This window comes from Sebastes umbrosus, chromosome 3, assembly GCF_015220745.1.
Source record: "Sebastes umbrosus isolate fSebUmb1 chromosome 3, fSebUmb1.pri, whole genome shotgun sequence".
Taxonomy (NCBI): domain Eukaryota; kingdom Metazoa; phylum Chordata; class Actinopteri; order Perciformes; family Sebastidae; genus Sebastes; species Sebastes umbrosus.
The window spans coordinates 38,486,179-38,510,897 of NC_051271.1; the positions used below are offsets into that span (position 1 = coordinate 38,486,179).

At 41.5% G+C, this 24,719-nt stretch overlaps 2 protein-coding genes across 3 annotated transcripts in view; one reads left to right on the top strand and one right to left on the bottom strand.

Moving 5' to 3' along the window:
• Positions 1-1,829: 1,829 nt before the first annotated feature.
• On the bottom strand, positions 1,830-6,921 carry LOC119485351 (keratin, type I cytoskeletal 13-like). Its single transcript, XM_037764890.1, has 8 exons — positions 6,439-6,921; positions 5,633-5,715; positions 5,177-5,333; positions 4,347-4,511; positions 4,095-4,220; positions 3,550-3,764; positions 3,068-3,090; positions 1,830-2,962 (listed from the first exon to the last, which is right to left on the bottom strand). The coding sequence occupies exons 1-8, from the start codon at positions 6,829-6,831 to the stop codon at positions 2,856-2,858; spliced, it is 1,269 nt and encodes a 422-aa protein (XP_037620818.1). The 5' UTR covers positions 6,832-6,921; the 3' UTR covers positions 1,830-2,855.
• Positions 6,922-16,189: 9,268 nt separating this feature from the next.
• Positions 16,190-24,719, top strand: part of krt222 (keratin 222) — a 32,657-nt gene continuing 24,127 nt past the window's right edge. The window contains exons 1-5 of one of the 2 annotated variants that reach the window (XM_037764889.1): positions 16,190-16,919; positions 17,047-17,156; positions 17,315-17,596; positions 22,695-22,875; positions 23,125-23,328. In XM_037764889.1, the coding sequence (XP_037620817.1) occupies positions 23,131-23,328 (198 nt within the window). In that variant the 5' untranslated portion in view covers positions 16,190-16,919; positions 17,047-17,156; positions 17,315-17,596; positions 22,695-22,875; positions 23,125-23,130. Of the gene's footprint in view, positions 16,920-17,046; positions 17,157-17,314; positions 17,597-22,694; positions 22,876-22,963; positions 23,329-24,719 lie in introns of those variants that run through there. The other variant, XM_037764887.1, reaches the window with a different exon arrangement.

The following is a 24,719-nucleotide window of genomic DNA, read 5'->3' on the forward strand; positions in this document are numbered from 1 at the left end:
ACCATAGAACTACAACAATGATAAATAAAAATGTAAACAAAAACAGTTATTCATTCCATTTTTTTAAATCCACTGGGAGCCACTGGAGAAGAGCAAAAGAGCCGCATGTGGCTCCGGAGCCGCAGGTTGCTGACCCCTGAGCTAGATCATGTCATACTAGCTTGTCACGAAGGAGGTTAAATAACGCTCCAAACTTACGCAAAATGTTCCTCCAGATCAGTGAATGTAAATGGGTTCTATGGGTACCCATGAGTCTCCCCTTTACAGACATGCCCACTTTATGATAATCACATGCAGTTTGGGGCAAGTCATAGTCAAGTCAGCACACTGACACACTGACAGCTGTTGTTGCCTGTTGGACTGCAGTTTGCCATGTTATGATTTGAGCATATTTTTTATGCTAAATGCAGTACCTGTGAGAGTACAAAAAATGAATTCCATGCATTTATATCAGAAGTTCAAAAGCACCTGAATCTTGAATACTGTCACCAATACTTAATGTGAAATGATTCTCTGCTGTCTCTGACTATTAGAACTAGTTTCTATAATATTCAGTAACAATAGAAAATCTTTACATTCTGATCAGGAGGTAACTACACTGAAACAGGTGGTCATCTCCACAACCAAGACTTAAATAAAGTGAACATACCGACATCTAGTGGACAGATGAAAACACTGCATGCACATGGAGATAATAGAAACCTCTTCACAACTGAGGAGTTGTTAAAGCTGAAGTGGGTAAAAATGCAGCAAATATGATTTTAAAAGGTTATTTTTATAAAACGGTCACTATATCCTGACAGTAGTGCATGAGACAGGTAATCTGAAAAAATCATGTTCCTCTGTGTCCTCCAGTGCTCCTAACGGCATTTGCAAGATTTCACAGACCGGAGGACCAGTCAGAGCTGATCTGAGGTCTGCTGTAGTCTATGAGAACTATTTTTATGTAACTCTTTTTTTTTTTTAAATGGTGAAATATAATATACATTTGGGAAATGGAAAAAACTAAAAACTCTACACTCCTTTTAGCAAAACAAAAAACTCTTCCCCTTTCCTAGTTCCGCTTTCTTCTAATAATTTAACAGTCCTGTATTCTTCTAAGTCTCAAATATTAATCGTTATTGCAAGATGGCGCCGTGCTAGGTGGCAACCTGTTGCAGCAGCTCTCTCGGTGTGTGTTTCAATTTTTTGTCTTTTTTGTCATTTTATTTTTTCGTGTTTTTCCAACTATTTGTTTCAGTGACAAAAATTGTATCTTGCACACTTTGTTCGCTGCACACTATTGTATGTTATTTATTCGGTTATTGTTATTCTATGTTCATATTTTATATTATCTAAGATACTTGTAGTAGTCTAGTATATATATATATATATGTTATATAATATATACAGTATATTTACTGTGTATTTGCTGTTATGGTCCTAATTTGGGACCAATAATGTACATCTATCTATCTAAGTGTCAATTGAGATCATAAATTATAGCCTACTGTTCCAATTGTAAATATTCCTTTGAGTAAATTCAGCCATTGCAGCAAAGCCAACGATTCATAGAAAAGTGTTTAAGAGAGTATTACACAGAAAGATGTGGAACTAACTCTCACTGTGGGCTTTTAGACATATTTACACAGAGCAGGAAGGTAAACAGATAATACTCTTCAAGTGTATTGGAACCACCTTATTAGCTTTTTTGTTATCCTGTATGAACAGAAATATAATCTCTACTTTTTTATAGCTTTTATATTTTTGGTGCAACAGGAGATGAATTAAGTGGAAAGCAGATATTTATTCTCTGCATAAAATTTAAAAAAAATATGCAAAGATCCCTCTCATAGGTTTCCCACAAGGTTTATGGGAAGTGTGGTCTTAATTTATTGAAATACTACACATCACAGAGGCTGACAATAATTAGGACAATGGTCTTAATTTCTTTATGGCAATTGTACTCGGGCAACATTTAATTGACAGCAATATTTCACATAACATAAAATGCACAAATATTTTCTATTACCTTTCACACTGACACTAACCTCTCCCCCAAAATAAAAAATATACAAATTAGATCTTTTATCACTCCATGTATCCATTCAACCCAATGGCCAGAGAAGCAATGGCCTCAATTTTGCAAAAGAGCGTTTCCTTTGTAGGGCTCACACTGCCATCTAATGTATAAATTTGGTATTCCAGGAGGCAGGTTAGAGCAGTGGTTCCCAAACCTTTTCATGTCAAGGACCCCTAAACTGACACAAATTAGACCCCATTTGATAAGATTTTGTCCCAGGGTCCCCTGACAGGATTTTTTGCTTTTAGATGTTTTATTACAGAAAGTGTATGAAACCCATGACATAAATATTCATACATTTGGTTATTGTGTAACTTATGGATGAAATTGAAGTGAAAATAAATTATTCCCCTATTTGCTGGGGACCCCCTGGAACTCCTTTAAGGACCCCTGGGGGGTTCCCAGACCCCACTTTGAAAGCCACCGGGTTAGAGGACAGTCAGTGTAGTTGTTGTCAGTGAGTATTGAATAAATGGGGTGATACAGTATAAAACTAAGAAAGCACAGTATATAGTCTGGTTCTTTCTAATGCTTATACATTCTTCTTATACATTTTATTGGTTTTGCTTATTTTTACATCAGAATAAATATTTTCTGACAATGAATCCAAATGTCAACTCAAATATTTGGAGAGAGAAATATACCCGATGGATTTCCGACCTGGGTGAAATAATAACAAAACATTTTCCCGGCTAATTTTAGTAGACTTCAGATGGGTGTGAGAAACAGGCAAGATAGAGATAATTTTCTTCTAATGTATCATTTGACCCAGATCTGTTGGGATCCAGTCTCTCTACTTGGTGATAACCTCTGTGTCCACATCTTCAGAGCGGGACACCACTCTTCCATCAACAATCTCCTCGATCACCACCCTCGTCCTCTGGGTTACGACCGGTTTAGCTGCAGACAAAATCAAAACAAAGTTTAATTTGTGGTACATATACATTTTGTGGTCCATTTTTTACAAGCAAAGAGCAAAAAAATACAGAGGTGATGTGAACTTACCTTTTTCTATGACTAGATTTCCCCTAGAAGACAGACAAAAAGTTACAATTAATACGATAAGATTATACAGTTGTTGAAAGAAAAGTTGGACATTTTGTGAATTAGCCTTGTTCCCTTTTCTTAATGAGATCTAGATGAGAAGACCGACACCCCCCTTATTTCTGTATGCCTGATATGATGCTTAGCTTGAGACAACACAGGTAAGAAATGCCTACCAGCCCCTCTAAAGCTCACTAATTAACACCTTTTAATAATAGGTTATTTAGTGAGCTTTAAATGTGCTGGATTTTGTCACCTTTGGACAGAGCCAGGCTAGCCAGTCTTTATGCTAAGCTAAGCTAACTGTCTCTGAGCTGTAAATACAAATATGAGGGTCTTACTCTCAATAAGGGGTATTTAACATGCCTGTCTTACTCGAGTCCCGCTACAGTTAAATCATGCATCATGCAAGTTGGACTTTTTGTGATAAACGTATCACTTACTCCTCTCCATCCAGCAGTCTTCTGTACTCGGCGATCTCCATCTCCAGCCTGGTCTTGATATCGAGCAGCACCTGGTATTCAGTGGCCTGCCTCTCGATGTCCCCCCTCATGTTTTTGAGCTCCTCCTCCAGGCTGTTGACCATGGACTGGAGCTGGTTCATCTGCAGGGAGTAGCAGGACTCAGTCTCTCCCAGCTGTCTCTCCAAGTTAGTTTTCTGCATGGGAGAAAAACACACACAAGGAGATAAGAGAGTTTACTGAGCGCCAATTACTTGTTTTCTAACCCCTCCTACCACTTAAGTTGCCTCAGGCGGGGGAAAAAAAGCGGTTACAGACAGGTTACAGACAGGTTACAGACAGGTTTACTGACTTACTGTCTATCTATAGTGTGTACAGTCAGACATGTTGTAAAATAGGCTACTGTGGTATGCACACGTCAGAGATGACAGACTTGATGTTGAGCAACGCAACAGGTCAAAAGGATTTACGTTGTATTGTGGGTAAAAGTGATGTGCATGAAATGTGTATTGCAGTATCTGAATTACCAGGCTGAGCTGGGACTGCAGCTCAATCTGCAGGGCCTGCAGGGTCCTCTTGAGCTCATTGATCTCAGTTCGGGAGGTCTGGAGGGTCTCTGTGCTGGATGCCACCTGCTTGTTCAGTTCGTCAAACTGGAAGACATGAAATTGGACACGAAAATTGTCAAAACGCTATTTGATATTTAGGACACGCCTTCGGTTAAATGCAGGAATGAGATGAGATGATATGAACATAATATATAGTCTCGTTCCCCTCACCTTGCCCTGGTACCACGCCTCCATTTCGCGGCGGTTCTTGTCAGCGATGCCCTCATACTGACTTCTGATCTCTTGCATGGTCCTGGACATGTCCGCCTGAGGCTTGGCGTCCACCGCCACGTTGACACAGCTGGCAGAAACTTGGCCACGCATGGCCGCCATTTCCTACAGGCGGCACAACAGAGTCAAAGGTCAGGTTGAGGTCAAAGATAAAACACATGAAGCTTATGTTAGCAAGCGTTAGCAAACTTTAAATGGATATTGTGTGATTGATATTACTAAGTCACTTCTCTAACTTTATCACTCTTTTTTTACTTGACCTGCTGTTTCACTACATTTTAGAATTTACCGTTCTGTAGATTCCGCTTATGGCCACCAGTGGCTGCTGTTCAGCAAATGTTACAATGCAATGCAATATCAATGCAAAGGTGCTCTAAATTATTAACCCTGATTAGATGTATCTATGTATCTTTCACATTGATGATCATTTAGAAGAGCTTTTTTTAGCATCTAACATCTGAGACGTCTTGTTATCAGCGCCTTGGTACACAACCCGAAGGCACAGAAGATAATCCAAACCAGTTTTACCTGTTGTTTGTAATGGCAAAAGATAACATTGGGAGGCAAATATTTGACTAACCGTCTCAAGACAAACTATTTTAATTTTGCTTTTACCCTCTGCTCTCAAACTAGGAGAGGAATGGATCACTCATATTTCCTTAAATAAACTATCTTCACTCTGAACAAGATTCATGTTTTGTTATGTAGATCAGAGGATTAGACGTCTGAGCTCACTGGTGTGATGGTGTGATGCTATTCCGAACACTCACCTCTTCGTGGTTCTTCTTCAGGTAGACCAGCTCCTCCTTCAGGCCCTCCACCTGCATCTCCAGCTCGGACCGGGCCATGGTTAGGTCATCCAGAACCTTGCGCAGTCCGCCGATGTCCGCCTCCACCGACATGCGCAGTGCCATCTCGTTCTCAAACCTGTCCAGAAAAAAGGCACAGAGGTTCACGTTGCTGCACCCTTCCAATTGGTTGTTACCACCAACAACAAAAAAAAGACAAGGTGAAGCTCCAACAAAACCAGTTCAACCAGTTGTGCCACTCCGTTGACCGTTACACCTCTGTGACAATATGTCCACATAGCCTGGAACTACTGAACAAACACGGTGTCGTGTTAAAAAATGCTGCAGGTTATTGCATCTGTCATGTTCTAGCCATCTGGCATTATAAACCATAGTAACGCTAATTAGGTACTGATAACTTTAACCTTTTCCACTCACTTGATTTTGAAATCCTCTGCTGCCAGTCTGGCATTGTCAATCTGCAGCATCAGCCTGGCATTGTCCTGTGTGGCAACACTGATCTAAAAAAGAAAAGAAGAGAAGCATTGTCAGTAGTTTCTCATCCACATATGCTGTAATACAACTGCAAAAGGTGTGTCAGCAATTAATTATCTAAAGTAGATTGAAGGCTGGCAGGGTTTTGTTGATCAGAGAAATTGTTTTCTTTACGCCTGACTTACATTCCACTGTAATTGCTTTAAATGTGGATGGCATTTTATGATGATCACATTCGCTCATTAAGTGTTAAAGGTCAGGAATAATTAGCTTTGGTTAATTATCTTTGTTCTTTCTGACATCCAGTATGTCATATACTGTATGTTGTCCTGATATTTTATAATAACTGAGAATCATACTGGTGACTAGAATTTAATATGAGTCAACATACAGTAAGTTAACTCATTATGGTGAGAAAATATGAAATAAGAAATAAAATATTTTCTCTAAGGGGCTTTTATTCTAATCTGAGTCATCTGAGAATGAAGCTAAAACATATTTCAAATGAGGAAATTATTCATCATTATTGTGTGGTTGTTTAAGAGTAGTAGTATAATTATAACTAGTGTAAAGGTTTTGTTATTATTTAAGATTAGTTGAATCGAGAAACAACATATTAATTACAACAATGGTTTGGTGGTCTGTTTGGAGATGGAGAAAAGCACTAAACATCATTATTATTTATAGGTTATGGTTATGGTTATGGTATTAACATAATGTTACAGTAGTAGTAGCAGGAGGCAGCCTACCTTTCTGCGCAGGTCGTTGATGATGGCCTCGTACTTGCTGTAGTCCCTGACGGTGGGGGTCTGCTTCTCGTACCACTCCCGGATCTGAAGCTCCAGCTTGGCGTTGGCGGACTCCAGAGAGCGCACCTTGTCCAGGTAGTTGGCCAGACGGTCGTTGAGGTTCTGCATGGTGAACTTCTCGTTGCCCGACACAGCGAAATTGTTCCCGGCGAGTCCACCTCCGCCGCCTCCCATAGCAGATGCCAGGTCAAAGCCGGCTCCTAAGCTGTTGGAGGCGTAGGACACCCGGACACTTTGACCTCCTGCACCGCCATACACGCTCCGCGAGGAGCGCTTCGTCATGGGCAGAGAGGACATGGAAGAGGAGGAAAACCCGGAGCGATACATGTTCATGGAGACTGGTCTTCTGACTCAGGTGCAGCGTTCACTGAATTTTGTCAAAGCTCACTGGAGGAGACGGAGGAGGAGATGGTGCTGAGGTGGCCTGGAGGAGCGTTTTATAGCTTCCTCCCTGCAGGTGGGAGCGGCCACAGGTGCATACTGGGAAAGAGGCTGCTCGCCACCATCACAGGTGTGTCCACACAGGGCGTGGTGGGTTGGCATTCAGCTTACCTGCCCGATCTATAACGGCTGTCAGGACTCACAGGCGTGGGAGCTATTGTTCATTCAACTTGTCACTTTGAATTACACCAACTAAATCTGATCCTTTAATCTCACGTGGAAATATTGGATTAAGAAACTTTTGTACTTACTATTAAATCGCCTACCACGAACTAATCATAGATTATAAAGTTATTAGTGATGTATGTGATGAATCACACCAGCCCTACAACAAATCGGGCCAGGGGCGTAAAGTGGGGGGCAATAGCCACTTCCTCCCCCCTTCTTCGAGCACCCTTTGAACTCAGACTTCATTTTGATCTCAAATACACACCTGTAGAGTTTTGTGACACCAAATCAGGCCCAGGGTCCTGTCTCCAACATATCCAGTATCCACTTCTCTTTATACACACATGGCTATAGAGAGGTGAAGTCCCGCCCCTTCCGGTGGACCACAGTGGGACCTTATTTCGGAAAAAATTAAGAAATGTAGTTAACGGAGAGAGATAAATATTTTTTTGATCCCGTTTGAATTGCTCCATGAATCACACAGATGATGTTTGTCAGTTTAAAAGATCATTTTGCAAGTCAAGAAAGTCTCAGTTTGTCGTGAAACTGTTGAAGTATCAGACTGTGAAAATACGTAATTAGGAAGACGACACGTAAGTGACGTCTCTCTCTGAAGCTCCCTGTTTCCTACTGGGATGAACTCACACCAGCAACAGGTCTGATCCTTCTTTCTCTTCCCGGCTGATAAAAAGAGTTGCTGGATAAAACCGTAGGCGCAGTTTGAACTTTAAAAAAAAAGAAATCTAGAGAGAATGTGATGTATACAACGCAGAGAGGTCTAGTGTATTGGGATGCGTGTAGCTTAGGGATGTCCATAATTAACCGTTATCCGACATTAAGCATTTTAACCGATTAATGCTATCAGTCAAAACGGTTAAAACACATGTTAATAATTAACTCAAAAGCTGAGCGGCTCAGAGGAGCGTCTCGTCACTTTAAGGAGAAAAGCTGGTCCACCTTAACAGCCCACCTTAAGAGGCGGAGCCAGAGTTGCAGGATACAGGAAGTCGGCTCCGGTCTCTGGCTCGCTTGAGCGGAGCGGAGGAGTTGTAGTTTGGTAGCATTTATTCACCGACAAATAAACTTTACACACACTGCTACACCCACGATCACAGCTAGAACGCCACCAACAACCTCACACTCACCACCAACACACACACACGGTCTGTTGGAAACTCACTAAAGTTACTCAGACTACGTGTGCGGGGGCGAGCACGAAGCCTCCGGCAATGCTAGAGCTGCTAACGTAACAAATACACACACTGTTTGTTGGCCACTCAGTAAAGTTAATCCGGGCAGACACACAGCTGACAACCTGCTAAACTAAACTAAATGTGCGGTGGAGACTTTTACTGTGAAAGTGGCTGCATGTCCGCGACACTACACGCAGCATCGTAGCTGCTAAGTTAACGCTCCCGGACGGTGAACTGGAGACTCCCGTCAACCAATATCTGTTGTGCTCCTGCAGCTGGTACGAGGCACAAATCTTGTCGGTTAACGGTTAATAATCGGTTAACGAGGGTCAGTTATCGGTGTAGAACATTTTTCAAAATGAGCATCCCTAGTGAAGCTACATATAAGCGTAGGTGAAAAAATCTGTTTGATTGCATTGTTTTCTACTGGAATGTCCGACTCCTAACTGGCCGTGAGCGACGAAGCGCTGCACAGCACAACGATTTGAGCTGAACTTTTGTCAGACGCCCTTTTTCTATTTATTCCTGTCGCTTGCTTTAAAAGCGCCGCAACGGATGAGGATCGGCTGATTGGTGAAGCTGATACGATACCTGTTAGCTGTAATGTATATCATTCCAGTAAATATCACAATATGAAACCTGTGTTTTCTGTTTAAAAAACAGAAACGTCAGAAGACAGCGAGTGTACTCGCCCATCTTTAAAGTGGTTACGTCTCCGGTCTGATCTTGATCACACAGCTGATGATACGTGGTTTGTTTACATGGTGTAACAGAAGTGCATATTTAACAGAGAGTGTCCGATGTTAAAGGCTAAATAAATATATAAAAAGACCACAAATCTTTCTTCTTATGTTGTTGGTCTCTTATTCTGTCAAGAAGACACATCAAGGCTGATATTATTCATCATTATAATAAATTATAAGTTCTGCGTTATTATAAAAAAAAATATAAGATACATTTCTAGGGGGTTTAGCGAACCTATAGATAAAACACATCAGGGAAGACGTTTCATTAGTGTTTAGTCGTAGCTAAGTTAGCTAGTGTGTATTGTGAGTGACGATAGATGTATTTCACTGAGCGGTTTCACACAAAACTAAATGATACCACTTTCTGTGCAGACTTTTTGTGTGTAGCTGGCTTGCCGGATTTGACTTGAAATATTATCAAATGGAATTTACGACGAGCGCGTCTCCTTGTCGTTAACATGTAACGTTATGTTTACTTTACACTCGATTAGCATGGAATCAGCTGCTTAGCAGTCAAACGTTAGGGTAATATTAATAACTGTGTTATAAAGTTAATGTTACTAAAAGTTACCTTTAAGCTAAGTTAGCGTCGCTAACATTAAAACAACGTCTGTTTAGCTAACTGGTCAATGCTGTGGAGCTAGCAATCAGCAATAACGTTGGTTTGGAACTCGGCTGGTAGCTAACGGTAAAGTTAGCTAGTTCACTAACTTTTTGTAATTTTAGTTGACCCACATATGTAAAAAAAATATATATCTCTTATTTACTCTATACTAATGTGTGGAAAGTGGTGCCATCCTCCCTGGTCTCTTTGCTCCTTTTGGTAAAGTAGGTGAACAGTTGATAACCAGTGGCTGCCCATAGGCTGCGATTGGAAACAATGCCCAGGTAAGATGGCGGACGATTATCCCATAAGTTATGACCTAATGTCGCATCTACTGTTTTATATCTGTGGTGGAGCTAAGTACAACCAAGCGCTGAATAAGACATTTTTAGGCAACCAAAATGTTACAATTAACTTTCCTGAACTAAAAACACACTGTGAAAGAGTTAAAGTTGTAAGATGAAAACAAAAACAATACCCAGACCGGACAACGCCGTGGTAGCGACCTGTCAATCACAAGGTACCTGTCAACCATAATTTACTAAATGAACCTCATGCCGTAGGCTATTGAAGAACACTTGAAACTAGTGATTGAGACCATAAACTCCTGTTTACAATGTTTACTGAGGTAATAAATCAAGTGCAACCAGACGAGACGCCCCGTGCTGGCTATTAGAAAGAATGCTAGTTTAAGGCACTTCCACATTGGCTTCACTTTTCAGACCCGGAGGTTGCTGTTTGTTTGGGGACCATGAATATCTGTACAAAATGCATTGGCAATATGATCAGTAGTTGTTGAGCTATTTCAGTCTGGGCCAAAGTGGTGGACCGACCGACTGACCGACTGACCAACATTGTCATCCCTGGAGCCTCAGAGCTCGTAAAAAAGTTGTTGTGAAAGGGCTGACCATTTAAACAGTGGACTACTAAGCAAATGTTAGCCTACTGAGCAAATGTTAGCTCAACAAATGTTTGCCAACTTAGCAAATGCTAGCCTCCTCGAAAAAGTATTTTAATAATAATTTAAATTTGAACCCTGTGAGCTATGTATCCTCTTTTACATTGTTTGACTTGGAAAAAAAGGAAAAAAGGAATGCATACATTAATTCTTTACTCACACATTCAAACATGCTGTATATATTCTCCACTTGCATGTAAAACGGTTTACACAACATGACCATGTGCTGCCCAGGGGCTTAAAGACTGGCCATGTAGCCTTTTTGTTTGGATTAAAATGACATGATCTTATTAGGTGTTGGCAAAATTCTCAGAGATCACATATTCAATCAAAACCACAGGGAAATGTGTTCTTCTATGTCTTGCAGAGCAGCTACTCTGAGCTTTTCTCATGCATTACAGTGGCCTTGTGTACAATGGGTTTTTAAGATGGCCTTCCTGATAGCAAATCCATGTTTTCATTCATTCGCAATCACTTGTTGTGTGTTGACCGAAATGTGTTAAAGCTGAAGTCAAATGTCAGAACAGTACCGCTGATATTTGAGAACGTCTCTTCTCATATCAAAATAATGTGCAGTATCTCTCTTGTGTGCTATAATGAAATATTTAAACCCCTGATGAGACTTTCTTTTCCTTTTCAGCTCAAAATGCACTTTCTAACTAAACTCTAAACAAGGATTTGACTAAAAACATGAATAGTTTCCGTGCTTCTTCCGCAATCCCCTGTTACAGAAAGACAGAGGTCTACAATCCTTCTACAGATAATAAGCGTTTCATGCCATGTTGTGGTTTGATGATATCCAGGCAGCACTGTGTTGGCCTGTCTGTTAGCATGTTTTAATTCAAGCGACCTCAATTTGCAACAGGTGTATCACAGCAGTTATTCACAAAAACACAACAATGTTATCTGATTCCCCAGTGACAGATGCCCAAGACTGGGATGTACCAATACAGTACCAGTGATAGCGATACCAATAGACTTTATTTGATACCTTTTATCTTTTTTCACTTAATTCAATACCCATCATGAGTTGCATAAAATGCCACCACCACCAGCGCATTTATTTTTATCTGACGCCACAGGCGTGTAGTATAGTCATACTTTCGAACATTTTGGTGGCATCCCGCGCTCGACTTCACCACACCACAGACTGTATGAGTTGTAGCTGCCGCAGTAGTGGGCCAATCACACATCACAGTAAATTGAAGAAGGCCTGCGGTGATTGGCTGCGAGCAAAACCATAAATAGTCATTTTTTTCTAGATCTGGTTAAAAAAAAAAGGATCGTTTGCAGGTATCGTTTGACTGGAGAAGTGTCTATACTACTTGGTACTGGGTTATTGCGGCCGATACCTTAAAGGTATCGAGTACCGATACCCAGCCCTAACTGGGATCCAGGATGACTGACAATACAACAGTGTTTCAGTCAATGGGCAGCTACGGGGTCTGAGAAGTGAAGCCAATGCTGAAGTGCCTTAAACTTGCATTCTTTCTAACAGCCAGCAGGGGGCGACTCCTCTGGTTGCTAAAAGAAGTCTGGTCTATGAGGAAATTAGCCTACTTCTCACTTGATTTATTACCTCAGTAAACATTGTGAACATGAGTTTATGATCTCAATCACTAGTTTCAAGTCTTTTTCAATACAGCATTATGTTCATTTAGTAAATTATGGTCCCATTTATAGTCAAATAGACCATAAAGCAGGGGATGCTTTATGGCGTGGCTACCTTGTGATTGACAGGTCACTACCACGGCGTTGTCTTGTCTTGGAGTTGTCTGTTTTTTCATCTTACAACTATAATTCTTTCACAGTGTGTTTTTAGTTCAGGAAAGTTAATTATAACCTTTTTGGTCACCTAAAAATGTCTTATTCAGCGTTCGGTTGTACTTAGCTCCATCCTCTCGTGTCACTTCTGGTTGCAAAAGACCAACATGGCGACGGCCAAAAACCAAGATGGCGACGGCCAAAACGTCGAACTCGAGGCTCCAAATCCGTAGTCCACAAACCAATGGGTGACGTCAGGGTGACTAAGTCTACTTCTTACATACAGTCTATGGGTTTGATGTTTGATTTCACATTACACTCAAAATGTTAAGAATCCCTCCCTTTCTGTCTGATACCAAGCTTGTAATGCCTACTGTGAAAAAAAACATGTTTTTAAGGTAAAAATTGATCTTGACAGTAATAGTGGTATATTCCTGAATAAACAGGCCAACTATGAAGACCATATTATTCTACTTCCCATAGAAGCTGCCAAGCGGCCTTGTTTCAAATTCCGACAATCACTCTGAAACTGAATTGGCTCCAATTCCCATAAATCCCGTCCATATATCATTTAAATGATTTGTAATTACCAGTGTGAATATTGTGACATGTAGCAATTAAAAGAGACAGGCAGGTGTCATAGAAGTAGTTGATGGGTGGATGAGCGGTTGCGGCTCTTTAATCAGGTGTTCTTTAGCTGCTTGTTTTTTTTCTTTTGCCAACTTTCTATTTGTGTGTGAGTAATTTAGAACACCACCAGTAAACCAGTCTTCAAAGGCAATGTTCACTCTGATGTAATAACAGTATTGAGCCAGCTTTCTCTCTAAGTATTTCTTAAGAACAGAGAAAAGCTCTGTAAATGCCCCGTAAGGCAAACAGAAAAGTCATCAGATATATAACAAATTTCCCCAGCAACACAGAGGCTTAAACTAATAGGAGTTTAAGATTAAAATGACAAAGACGATGAGTGTTAGACCAACACAAGATTTTAAACTATGGTGAGACTGTGTGATGAAACTAGTGTTCAACACAGGAGCTTAAAGCTGCTATATCAATATTTTCATATTAACAATGAATCAAATGACTACATGTAATTTGAGGAGGGTCGCTTGTAGTGCCTAACCCACATAGAATTACTGCACAGCTATTTTTACCCTTTATACCCCTCCTTTGGTGACTGTCCAAATTGCACCAAACTTCGGCGCTGAACATCCTTGGGTCCCCCCGCAATACACTCGCCAGGTGTGAAGTAGATCGGATGGACACCTCTCGAGATGTGTGAAGGACACACATTCATAGAGATGGGCTTTATAGTTCGATTTAGAGGTGAAAAATGAAAGATGAATTCAACAAGTTCAATGAACCCTGTGTCCTTACACTGTAATGTCAGACCTAAATTACTCAACTAAGGGGAATATTTTCTTTGCTCATTTGGTTCATTCAAACAATATTTGATAATAAAAATAAATCACTCCTTTACTAATTCAACTATAGCTATAGAATAAGATCTCATACGTCATATCGTAAAAAATCTGAATGCTTTGTTAGTGACAGGGCGTTCTGACGTGGTAATTTGGTTTCATCACTTTGTCACGCTATCCTGCGCCTGCCGATTACAGATCAAACAAAGACGAGTCACTTTACCTAATCACCTTACCAGACATACCCACACCCCAACCACCAGACTCTCTGCTGACCCCACTAATTGCCGGGATAACATCAGTCAACACGAGTGCACGGCCCTGACTTGTTCGGCTGTTTGAAATATTTGCCCATCCTTGTTCTACATAACACTAAATGACAGCTAAGTGTGGCACTCCTATTGTAATTGTTTTGTGAAGCGAAAAAGTATGGTGTAACCCTGAGTTGTCGTAAATGTCAAACAGATTATGACAAGGATAATTGTTTTTCCAAGACATGTCGTGGTACTTCTTTTTAATGCAAACATTTCATGATACTGACTTCGATGTAATTGTCTTAGAGTTCCCTCAGGCTCTTAACCATAACCTCTTGTTGACACAAAATGGGTTTAATTTATTCTTTCTCGCCTTAGGGAGTATAGGCAAACTTTGTTTTTCTTCTTTCTTTTTTTTCTCGCTGTGGCTCATTATTGGATGAGAACCAGTGTGGGATGGCACAAAGCAGCAAAAATGATGGCCGTTAATGACAAACTGTTTTCTAATGAATTCTGCGTGTTGTAATTTTCAACCGACTTTCCCAGTCAGTGAGTCAGGAGCCACCCTGCCTGGTTCATGCATGTGTGTCAGAGGAATCAAGCCGTTCCCTTCAGTTTACGTCATTGTATATTGTAAAACACCTTCAAAGGTATTTCTTTCATGCCGCGTTTGTCTTCTAGACTATAAACTATGAAATGTATGGAATGATGTGCGTCTGGTAGTCTACTTAGACGGCAACCACTAATAACCCGCTGGCATTGAAGTCTGAGGTGTGGAGGGTTTGGTTGATACAATTAAAAGGGGAGAATTTCTTGGCTTAAAATATGTACATTCTGGTTCTGATAAGCTAAGATAACAACGGGCCCACTGGTTCTATGAGTGTGTCTGTAGAGTTGTGGCTCAGGTACAAGTGATGAACAGCTCTTATCAGATTAAGTATCAAGGTTAATTTATTGTCATGCACAATAAATACAGGAAATGCAGCTGTAGTCCCTTTATGCTACACAAGAAAAACTAAATCAGTGGTGCTTTCCTGAAGTGCATTTTTGAATTTGTATCAGGAGGAATGTAAACAGCAGCAACAAAAACACCTGGGAAATTCTCTGGGCAGATAATATAGCCGGCATCTTAAAGGTCCCATATTGTAAAAAGTGAGTTTTTCCTGTCTTTTATATTATAAAGCAGGTTTAAGTGCGATATAAATACTGTTAAACGTAAACATTCTTAACGTGTCCCAGTTTATTTTCTGTTGCAGTGTATGTGAATGACATCAGCTGACAGGAAGTAAACATGGACCTAAACTGTTGCCTAGCGACGCAATTCCATTGCAATCCCTTGAAATGTACTTAAATGGAGTGTTTCAGACAGATGGTAAGTACAGGTATATTCAGGCAGACAGTATGAGGAAAATAAAGTTGTTGTTTTTTAAATTACAGCATGTAAACATGTTCTAGTAGAAACACAAAATATGAACCTGAAAATGAGCACGATATGGGTCCTTTAAATTCTGTTGATGTCATGCTACCAGCACTACTAGCTACTGGCCGATAGCCGGTTGTTTGGGAACAGAGACGTTAATACATCCACCACGGTACAGGCTTACAGCATACAGCCCATTGGTGTATTAGAAGATAAACAAAGTGATTAATTACAGCCAATATATCCATTATTACAGCCGCGTACAGCTAGCAGGAAGCTTTCAAAATAGCTAATGGTAAGTAGTCAATTAGTTAAAGGTCCCATATCATGCTCATTTTGAGGTTCATACTTGTATTTTGTGTTTCTACTCGAACATGTTTACATGCTGTAATGAAAAAACTTTATTTTCCTCATACTGTCTGCCTGAATATACCTGTATTTACCCTCTGTCTGAAATGCTCCGTTTTAGTGCATTTCAACGGAATTGTGTTGCTAGGCAACAGCTTGTGTCCATGTTTACTTCCTGTCAGCTGATGTTATTCATATGCACTGCAACAGGAAATAAACTGGGGACACATTTAGAATGTTTATGTTTAAAACCGTGTAATGGTCTAAATATTGTATATTTGTGACATCACCAATGGACAGAAATCCTGACGGCTTATTTCAAACGCACAATTTCTGAAAACGAGTTGTGTGTATTCCTCAGTATATTGAGCATTTTGATAGTTTAACAGTATCTCACTTTTTACAATATGGGACTTTCAAGTCCTTTCTTTTAGCATGACTTCATTTTTTTAATGTTTACATCTTGTATACATTTAAATAGTTATGTTATTATGTCGCAAATTTGAATTTGACGTGAGATCTAGTGACTACTTGAGTAGACATTACGATTGAAAATGGTTGGCAACAGTGAGTTAGTCGTTAACTTTGTCTGTCCAGGCAGATAGCATACAGTGGGTTTATCATAGCTTTTTTGCTTCAAACAAATTAGGCTGATGAGAGCTGAGAGACTGAACCAAAATGGCAGAGTTGAGGGCCAGAAAACCAAAACAATGAGATGCTAAAACTGAGCCAACGGAAACAGTAGAGTTGGATTTCCTGTGGGTTTGTCACTACGAGCGACTTTTCTTTTTCCCTTTCACATTTGAGTAGTTGGTACAATGATTACAATGCTTCTTTTCTGTAGAAGCATAGATCACGAGTGCTTGAATGACTTGACAGGCATAAATAAGTCATGTGGGTCACAGGTGTGACATGGTATTGTTAAGACCTACTGTTATTGCAGTCTTTTATAATACCTTTACACAGAAAGTAAAAGCACATGAAACATGCTTTAGCTGAACATAGCCCCTACAGCGTATAGTCTAGTAAAGAGTTTATGTGGGGATAATCCTTTCTGCGGTTTTGGATTTAAACCACAATACCTTCCACGCCAGAACTCAAGAGGTTTGCGTAATGATATCATGTACAGACAAAAACCTCCTGGCCTGGAGGTTGTTTTATAATTGTTATAGAGAACGGATCAAAATGTAAAACGGATGCATCTTTTTTTTGTCTGTCAAACCCCTAAAAGGGTCCTTGTACAGAGAATGAGGGATCACATCAGAAAACGATCAAAGAGCTCCTAAGCGCCCACCCTTGCGGGGAAACAGAGGCAGAGGAATGTAAAGTCACAGAGGTCAGGTACATGAGGGAGCTTATAAAACTGTTCCGTGTTAAACTCGTAATCTGAGGCTGACTTGTTCTGTTCTCATCCTCCTGTAGGTAGTGTCCACCTCTGAAGCCTCCACCTCTGCTCCTGAAATTTGACTAACAAGTCACTACCTGCTTTTTCCCTGCAGTTACGTCATTCCCCTGGCCAAACACTCCTGCGAATATCGTGCGACAGAGAGAGATTTCTTGGATCGTCGTGGGAGCAGCATGACAAAAAACAGGCTTGGTGGCATTCCCTGTTTGCAGTCACAGCATCATTTGTCCCACACACTGAGAACAGAGTTACCTGCAACGCCCTGGCAGGTGCTGTTTTTCCAGGATTTTAACAAACAACGTTATTAGTCATCGTCATCATCATCCCTGGTCTCTTGTCAACAGCCTTCCTAAGAGGGTGTGGGAGTGTGATGACGGTAAGTGTCCCAGCAGTCCTGTCTGGTACGGTTTGGTTAGTCAAAGTGCTTTTTTGTGTGTGTGTGTGTGTGTGTGTGTGTGTTTGTGTGTGTGTGTGTGTGTGTGTGTGTGTGTGTGTGTGTGTGTGTGTGTTTGCTTAAATATTCAAATATACATTAAAGGTCCCATATCATGCTCATTGTCAGGTTCATACTTGTATTTTGGGTTTCTACTAGAACATGTTTACATACTTTAATGTTTAAAAAACCCTTTATTTTCCTCATACTGTCTGCCTGAATATACCTGTATTTACCCTCTGTCTGAAACGCTCCGTTTATCTACATTTCAATGGAATTGCAACGGAATTGCGTTGCTAGGCAACAGCTTGGGTCCATGTTAACTTCCTGTCAGCTGATGTCATTTACATACACTGCAACTGGAAATAAACTGGGACATATTTAGAATGTTTCTGTTTAAAACCGTGTAATGGTCTAAATATTGTATATTTGTGACATCACAAATGGACAGATATCCTGACGGCTTGTTTCAAACGCACAATTTCTAAATACGGGCTGTGTGTATTTCTCCGTATATTGAGCTTTTTGATAGTTTAACAGTATTTATATAGCACTTAAACCTGCTTTATAATATAAAAGACATGAAAATCTCACTTTTTACGATATGGGACCTTTAACATTTTTCTCTCCTCCCACACATTCACTGTGCTATAGTGTACATTTTCTCCCTCAATCAGAGGTGAAAACCACAACCCTGACAAACTGTCAGCAAAACCACATGAGACAGTCAGCAGGCCGCTCGTCCTCCATCCATTCTCCACGTAAAGAATAAAAGTCTAGACAGAGACAATGTTTGTAGTTTTGTGGTTGTAGCAGACGGAAGTGCATGATCAGGTCTGTATTAATAATCCCCACATCCTCTTAGCAAGGCAGGTTTGTTTGCCATCTCTAAGTCATCTGAGCAGCAAATCCTCAGATACAGCAAAAATCTGTAGTGGCTCCTTGAAGATAAATTAGGCACACAGAAACACATTAGATAAGAAACATGTAAGATTCTCCAATAGTGAAACCCTGTATCAAGTACATTTAGATTCAGTTGAAAGCTAGGCTTGGTAATGTTCTTCAAAACATTTTGTTATATTTGTTGAAATTCTCATTGCATCCCAACAGCAATCAATAAATCAAATGCTCTGACAAAAGAAAAAAGAAAAAAGAATTCAGTATCTGTGGCTGTCACAGGACTGTAATAAGTCCGCTCGACAGCTGTGAAAACTAACAACAGCCACGTTCGTTGTTCATAGTGATCATTTTGGGGGAGTATCTTTGGAGGGAGGCCTGAAGGGACATGTCAGTGTCGCCGACTTGGCGACTTTCTCTCTAGATTTAGAGAGTTCTGGAGCTATAGCTGCTAGCTACTTTCAATGCAAAAGAGTTGGCAACACTGGACTGGGTTTTTGCGTTGGATCGTTTTTAAATATTCTTGCTAGTTTTTCAACATTAACAACCCTAGCTTTAACCGTACCTTTCACACTTTGTAATGCGATCAAACCGTTAAAGTGAGGCTTTGTAAATTTTGAGAGAAAAACATATTGTATTTTTCTCCAAACATAATCAAAAGCTGAAAGCATAAGCAATACTACACAATATTGTTAAATTTTATGCTTTTATTTTTTGTTCTGCTTCAGTTTGTCTAGTAAGACCAGTAGCATACACAGTATGGTGGCTAATGTTAGCAAACTTCTAATGAAGATAGCTGTGACGCTGACAATACAGAGTTATTTTACTGACTTAACGACTCATTTCCCTAGTGTTAAGGCCCGTGCGTCACAGCTGAAACTGTGCACCAGTAAATCCACACAAATCTTTTGTGACGAGTTCAACTTCGGTGAACCATAGCTTTGTGCCGTTAGAAAACCTTCTTGCCAGTGACCTCTTGAGGTAGCCGAAGGATCCAAAATGGAGGAAGCTTTTATAGGAGTCACTGAGGCGCTGGGCAGCTTTGGGGATTGACGCTTCTGAGATCCATGTTTCCCTCTAGGGGCTCCAAGCTCTAGATATCTCGGGTAAATAGACAGGCGAGTTCCCAGGAAAGGGAACTGCTCAAAGTCCACGATGTCCGGATCTGAAAGGAGGCGAACTGGCTTGGGGGTCAGGAGCAGACAGGAAGCTAGCCGATTGGGCTGCTAGCTGGATGCTAGCGGGCCGAGGTGCAGACTGGAAAGTGCAGACAGGACGGGCTCTGGAACAGCCTGGCATGGTGGTAAAAATGCCCAAAGACACACTGGGTTTCTTCTCACGAAGCCTTGGAGTCTGGCGGACACTTTGAGGACCTGCGGGGCCAATCGGGTACCCAGGAAGGGGTTAGGGGCTGGTGCAGGCTCAGAACAGGCTGGCTGCAGACTAGGAAATCTGAGCCTAATTGACTGAGTGGCAGGTTGGTTATGAGCAGTCCGGAGTGCTGGCTTTGAGACGACAGGAGAGTCAACTGATCAGGTTTGCAGGAAACTGTTGAGCCTTTGCGAACAACATCAAGGTGAGGAACGAAATGACTCACCCATGGCTACTCCTTGAAATATTGCTGCTGAAGAGAGAGATCTTGTCGAGGAAGGGATTCCGCTCTCGTGAGTGAGTGGAAATGGGAGTCCGATCAAACTCCATAACCGTTTGTGAAAAAGGCTTTGCTCTGGTGGGTCCATATTTGGACAGTTCATACTGTCACGTTTGAAGCAGGCAGGTGGACCCAAATGCAGAGAGGACAGACAGACTGGTGCAGTTCATTGGTTTATTATATATAAGGCTTACAGGCAAGGCCGGTTAACATCAGGCGGGTAGTTACCAAACAGGTAGCCGGTAACAAAACTCCAAATAGCAGTGATGACGACGACAAGTTGACAAAGAACAAAGGAACTGGGCTGGTATATGGAGTGAATGACTGATTGGGCAAGTGAGAACCGGTGATCAGGAGATCAAGTGAGTGCAGGTCTAATGAGGGACAGGTGAAACTAAGCGGGGCGGGGCAGACATCCAAAACTGGCGGGAAAACAAGAAGGGTCTGGCTGCGACCCCTAGCACCTCACGCCGCGCCCACCTCACGCCCGGTGGGCCTTGCGTGAGGTGCTACTGAGGTGCTACCAGCCGCAGCTGGACTATATTGGAGAAAACACAAGAAGGTAGGAAGTGAAGTGATCTGAAACGAGAGGTGAGTAACAAAATAAAACAGGAAACACTAAACATGAATGAATGAATGAATGAATGAAACAAGGAAAAACATGAAGCAGGGCAGATTATGACACATTCAACGCAATTATACCACAACCCTAGATTAACCAAACACACATTTTATCATAACACTTAAAATATTTTCAGCACAGTATTGATGTGTGTGGCGATGCTATCTGCTGGTTGTACAAGATAGCTCTGACTGTAAACATTGTATCCAAGGAAATATTGAAGTGCACATTCTAGTATTTAGAAGGTGCAACCTTTGACCATAGACTGTATAGAAGAAGTGGACGTAGTCGCTGTGACGTCATCCCTTGGTTTGTGGACTGCCTTTTTGAAGCCTTGAGTTCGGCATTTTGGTCGTCGCCATCTTGGTTTTTGGCAGTCGCCAGCTTCTATGGGAAGTAGAATAATATGGTCTTCATAGTTGGCCTGTTTATCCAGGAGTATACTACTATTGCTGCTAGGGATGTCCATAATTAACCGATTAACCGTTTAACCGTTAACCGACACTAAGCATTTTAACCGCATAACGCTATCGGTTAAAACGGTTAAAAGAAATGTTAATAATTAACTCAAAAGCTGAGTGGCTCAGAGCAGAGTAGCGGCTCGTCACTTTAAGGAGAAAAGCTGGTCCACCTTAACAGCCCACCTTAAGAGGCGGAGCCAGAGTTGCAGTATACAGGAAGTCGGCTCCGGTCTCTGGCTCGCTTGAGCGGAGCGGAGGAGTTGTAGTTTCGTAGCATTTATTCATCGACAAATAAACTGTACACACACTGCTACACCTACGTTCACAGCTAGAACACCAACAACAACCTCACACTCACCGCCAACACACACACACGGTCTGTTGGAAACTTGCTAAAGTTACGCAGACTACGTGTGCGGCGGCGAACACGAAGCCTCCGGCAATGCTAGAGCTGCTAACGTAACAAATACACACACTTTGTTGGACACTCGCTAAAGTTATGCCGGGCAGACAAAATATGTCCATTCTGTCCATTTGTGATGTCACAACTATACAGTTACATAGATCACTACACGGTTTTAAACATAAACATTCTAAATGTGTCCCAGTTTATTTTTTGTTGCAGTGTATGTAAATAACATCAGCTGACAGGAAGTAAACATGGACCCAAGCTGTTGCCTAGCAACGCAATTCCATTGCAATTCCATTGCAATTCCGTTGAAATTAGCTAAAACGGAGTGTTTCAGACAGAGTAAATACAGGTATATTCGGGCAGACAGTACGAGGAAAATAAAAGATTTTTTGAACATTACAGCATGTAAACATGTTCTATTAGAAACACAAAATACACATATGTACCTGAAAATGAGCACGATATGGGACCTTTAAGGCACTTCAGCATTGGCTTCACTCCTCAGACCCCGGAGTTGCCCACTGCCTTTGACCCAGACAGACTCAAACACTCAGCTATTCTAAAATCAGCCAAGACTTCTATTGAGCAAGAAGTAACTCTGCACAAAGTGTGCATTACTTCACTTCAGAGCTGTGTATAGGGACACATTGATTATAGAACATGTACAGATAACCTCTTATTAAAGCACCACTCAAATACACACGTGCGCTCACACAGGTCCTGTCACTGTGTCTCCCTGAACATTCCCTCCACAGCTTGTGTCGCTGCCTGTATGAAAGCGGCTCGGTAATCCTGGATCAGAGAGTACAAAGGGCCCCAGAGTGCTGGTGATGTAAGCACTGTGTCCAGTGCTTACCCCACTGCTCTCCCTTCTCCCACATGCTGCCTGGGGGGTGAGGTGGGACAGGGACGAACATCCCCGTCGTGGGTGACCCTGAAGACTACAGACTGACTGGTGATACTGGCAGGCTAACAGCAGTCTGTGTGCTCTGTCTCAGGGGTCTGCTGCTGATGACCTGGGACACAGTGGGAAGGAGAGAGTGTTGACCAGATCGCTGTACAGGAATGTGGCTAAGCTGTGGGGAGTGGTGGATCAGCCCAGTGTGACCAGGAGCACAAACTGAGGAACGTTTAACTACACTTACTGTGCTTTGTTCGTGGAAGGCCACGTTGCCATAAGTGAGTATCACTGGGTAAACATTTACCTAGTTCACGCCTCTGGCAGCTTGTGATCTGAAATGGGTGGTGATGTTTGCTGTTATAAACTTTGCATGACTGTGTATGCATTCTGCAAGAAACAGATGTCTGTCAATCGCGTGCTATCTGAATATTTCGGCCATCACAGGCACTATCGGCTGTGTCATTTCATGGAAATGTCAGCGTCTCGTTGTGTGTGCCTGTAAACGTTTTTGGTGTGCGCTCTCTAAGGCCTCCATGGACATGCTGCAGGACTCCAGTCACACCATGTGGGGTCTGAACGCCCGCTTGAAGGGCTTCCTGGAGCAGGTTAACAGGCTGCAGGAGACCAACCAGCGGCTGGAGGCTCAGATAGGCGACTGGGTCATCAGAAGCACCTCACGCTCCCGGGACTGGTCCCAGCAGGAACAGAATGTCAAGGAGCTCCGTGTCCAGGTCAGGACTCTGTTTGTTTGTACAGATTTTTAGCCATCAGGTCATCATTTGAAACATCACTTGGACTGTTAAAAAGTGTTGAAATTTTCACCCGCTGTTTTGCCAGACGAAGTTATGACAGTGTTGCAGATTTGATACAGTGCTATTTACACACAGGTGTAATGAGTATGCTCAGATTATGCTCCATTACATCAGCTCAAGGCCATGTTGGCTGGCAGACAGCAGGAGCAGGTGTGAGAGACTAGTGTTGCTGACTACTGCATGCAACAAGACTGGGTAAAGCGGCTTTCATTGATTAAAACCACTGTGTAACAACACTCATAATGTTGTTGTTGGAACGTGATCCAAGAGCTGACAGTGTATGGTGGCTAAACGTGGGTTCTTGGCTATGACAGTTGTAAATGGCTGTTGATTATTGATGAGTCTCATGTTTTTACTCCAGCTGGTCAGGAGAATCAGCAAACCCCTTTTTCTGCTTCAAAACCAGCTGGATAATGAAACTCATTTGTCATCAAGCTAAAAGAAACATGTCTTAGTTCTGTAAGAAATTCTGGAGAAACACTGTTTTGAACCGAGAGCAATGAAATGCTTATTTGTGATGTTTAAAAATACTGTATATCAGTACTTTGAAGGATCTTTATTTTTAAAAAGCACTCAAAGTGTATATACTGTACCTCCATGAGGTGAGAGGTAACTCGTAACAAACTTGTTGCAGAGGATTAGAAGCAGATATATGTGTCATTACGCCTGAGTCACAGCCAGAGACAAGCCTGTTGTCACACGAAAGAATGAGGAACTCTTTATTTTAATCAGACAAGAGAGACCAGGAAATGAAGTAAAGATAATGTCTTTTTGCATTTCAAACATTAAATCCACACCCAGCACCACTCCCAGATCCCCAGGATGTGTCTTAATCAAACCTAAAAAGAAAATGCAGATATCACACTCATAAGAGAAATGGTAGACATATTAGCACTCTTATAGTCAAGTTGTCTCAGACAAATTTGTATTTCCTACACTAAAGAGTCTTTTAAAACAACCGATTACACTGTTGTCAGGCTATTAAATAGGTGTTATAAGCCCCATAGATGTGGGTCAATAGGGGCCTACTACACCCATTAGTAGGTTTTATCATCTATTCATATGGCAGATCAGCGAAAGAAGGAATAAAAGAACACAACAGCGACCTTTAGTAATATGTAATAAATATATTTAGTAATGTAATATGTGGGATAATGTACAGCTAGCGGGTCATTGTTGTGAAAGAAACCCCGACAGGGCGATGCCTCATGGTCTTGCATCGCTTTGCGTCGGGGTGCGGCATCGCCCTGTCGGGGTTTCTTTCACAACAGTGACCCGCTAGCTGTACATTATCCTTTATTTATTAGTTT

Bases quoted from the DNA above. Each gene is read 5' to 3' on its own strand.
- LOC119485351 (XM_037764890.1), bottom strand. From the start codon at position 6,831: ATGAACATGTATCGCTCCGGGTTTTCCTCCTCTTCCATGTCCTCTCTG. The intron at 4,221-4,346 runs GTGAGGGGAACG...CATGTCTTCCAG, and splicing joins AGGCGTGGTACCAGGGCAAG to TTTGACGAACTGAACAAGCA. The intron at 3,091-3,549 runs GTAAGTGATACG...TCTGTCTTCTAG, and splicing joins AGACTGCTGGATGGAGAGGA to GGGAAATCTAGTCATAGAAA.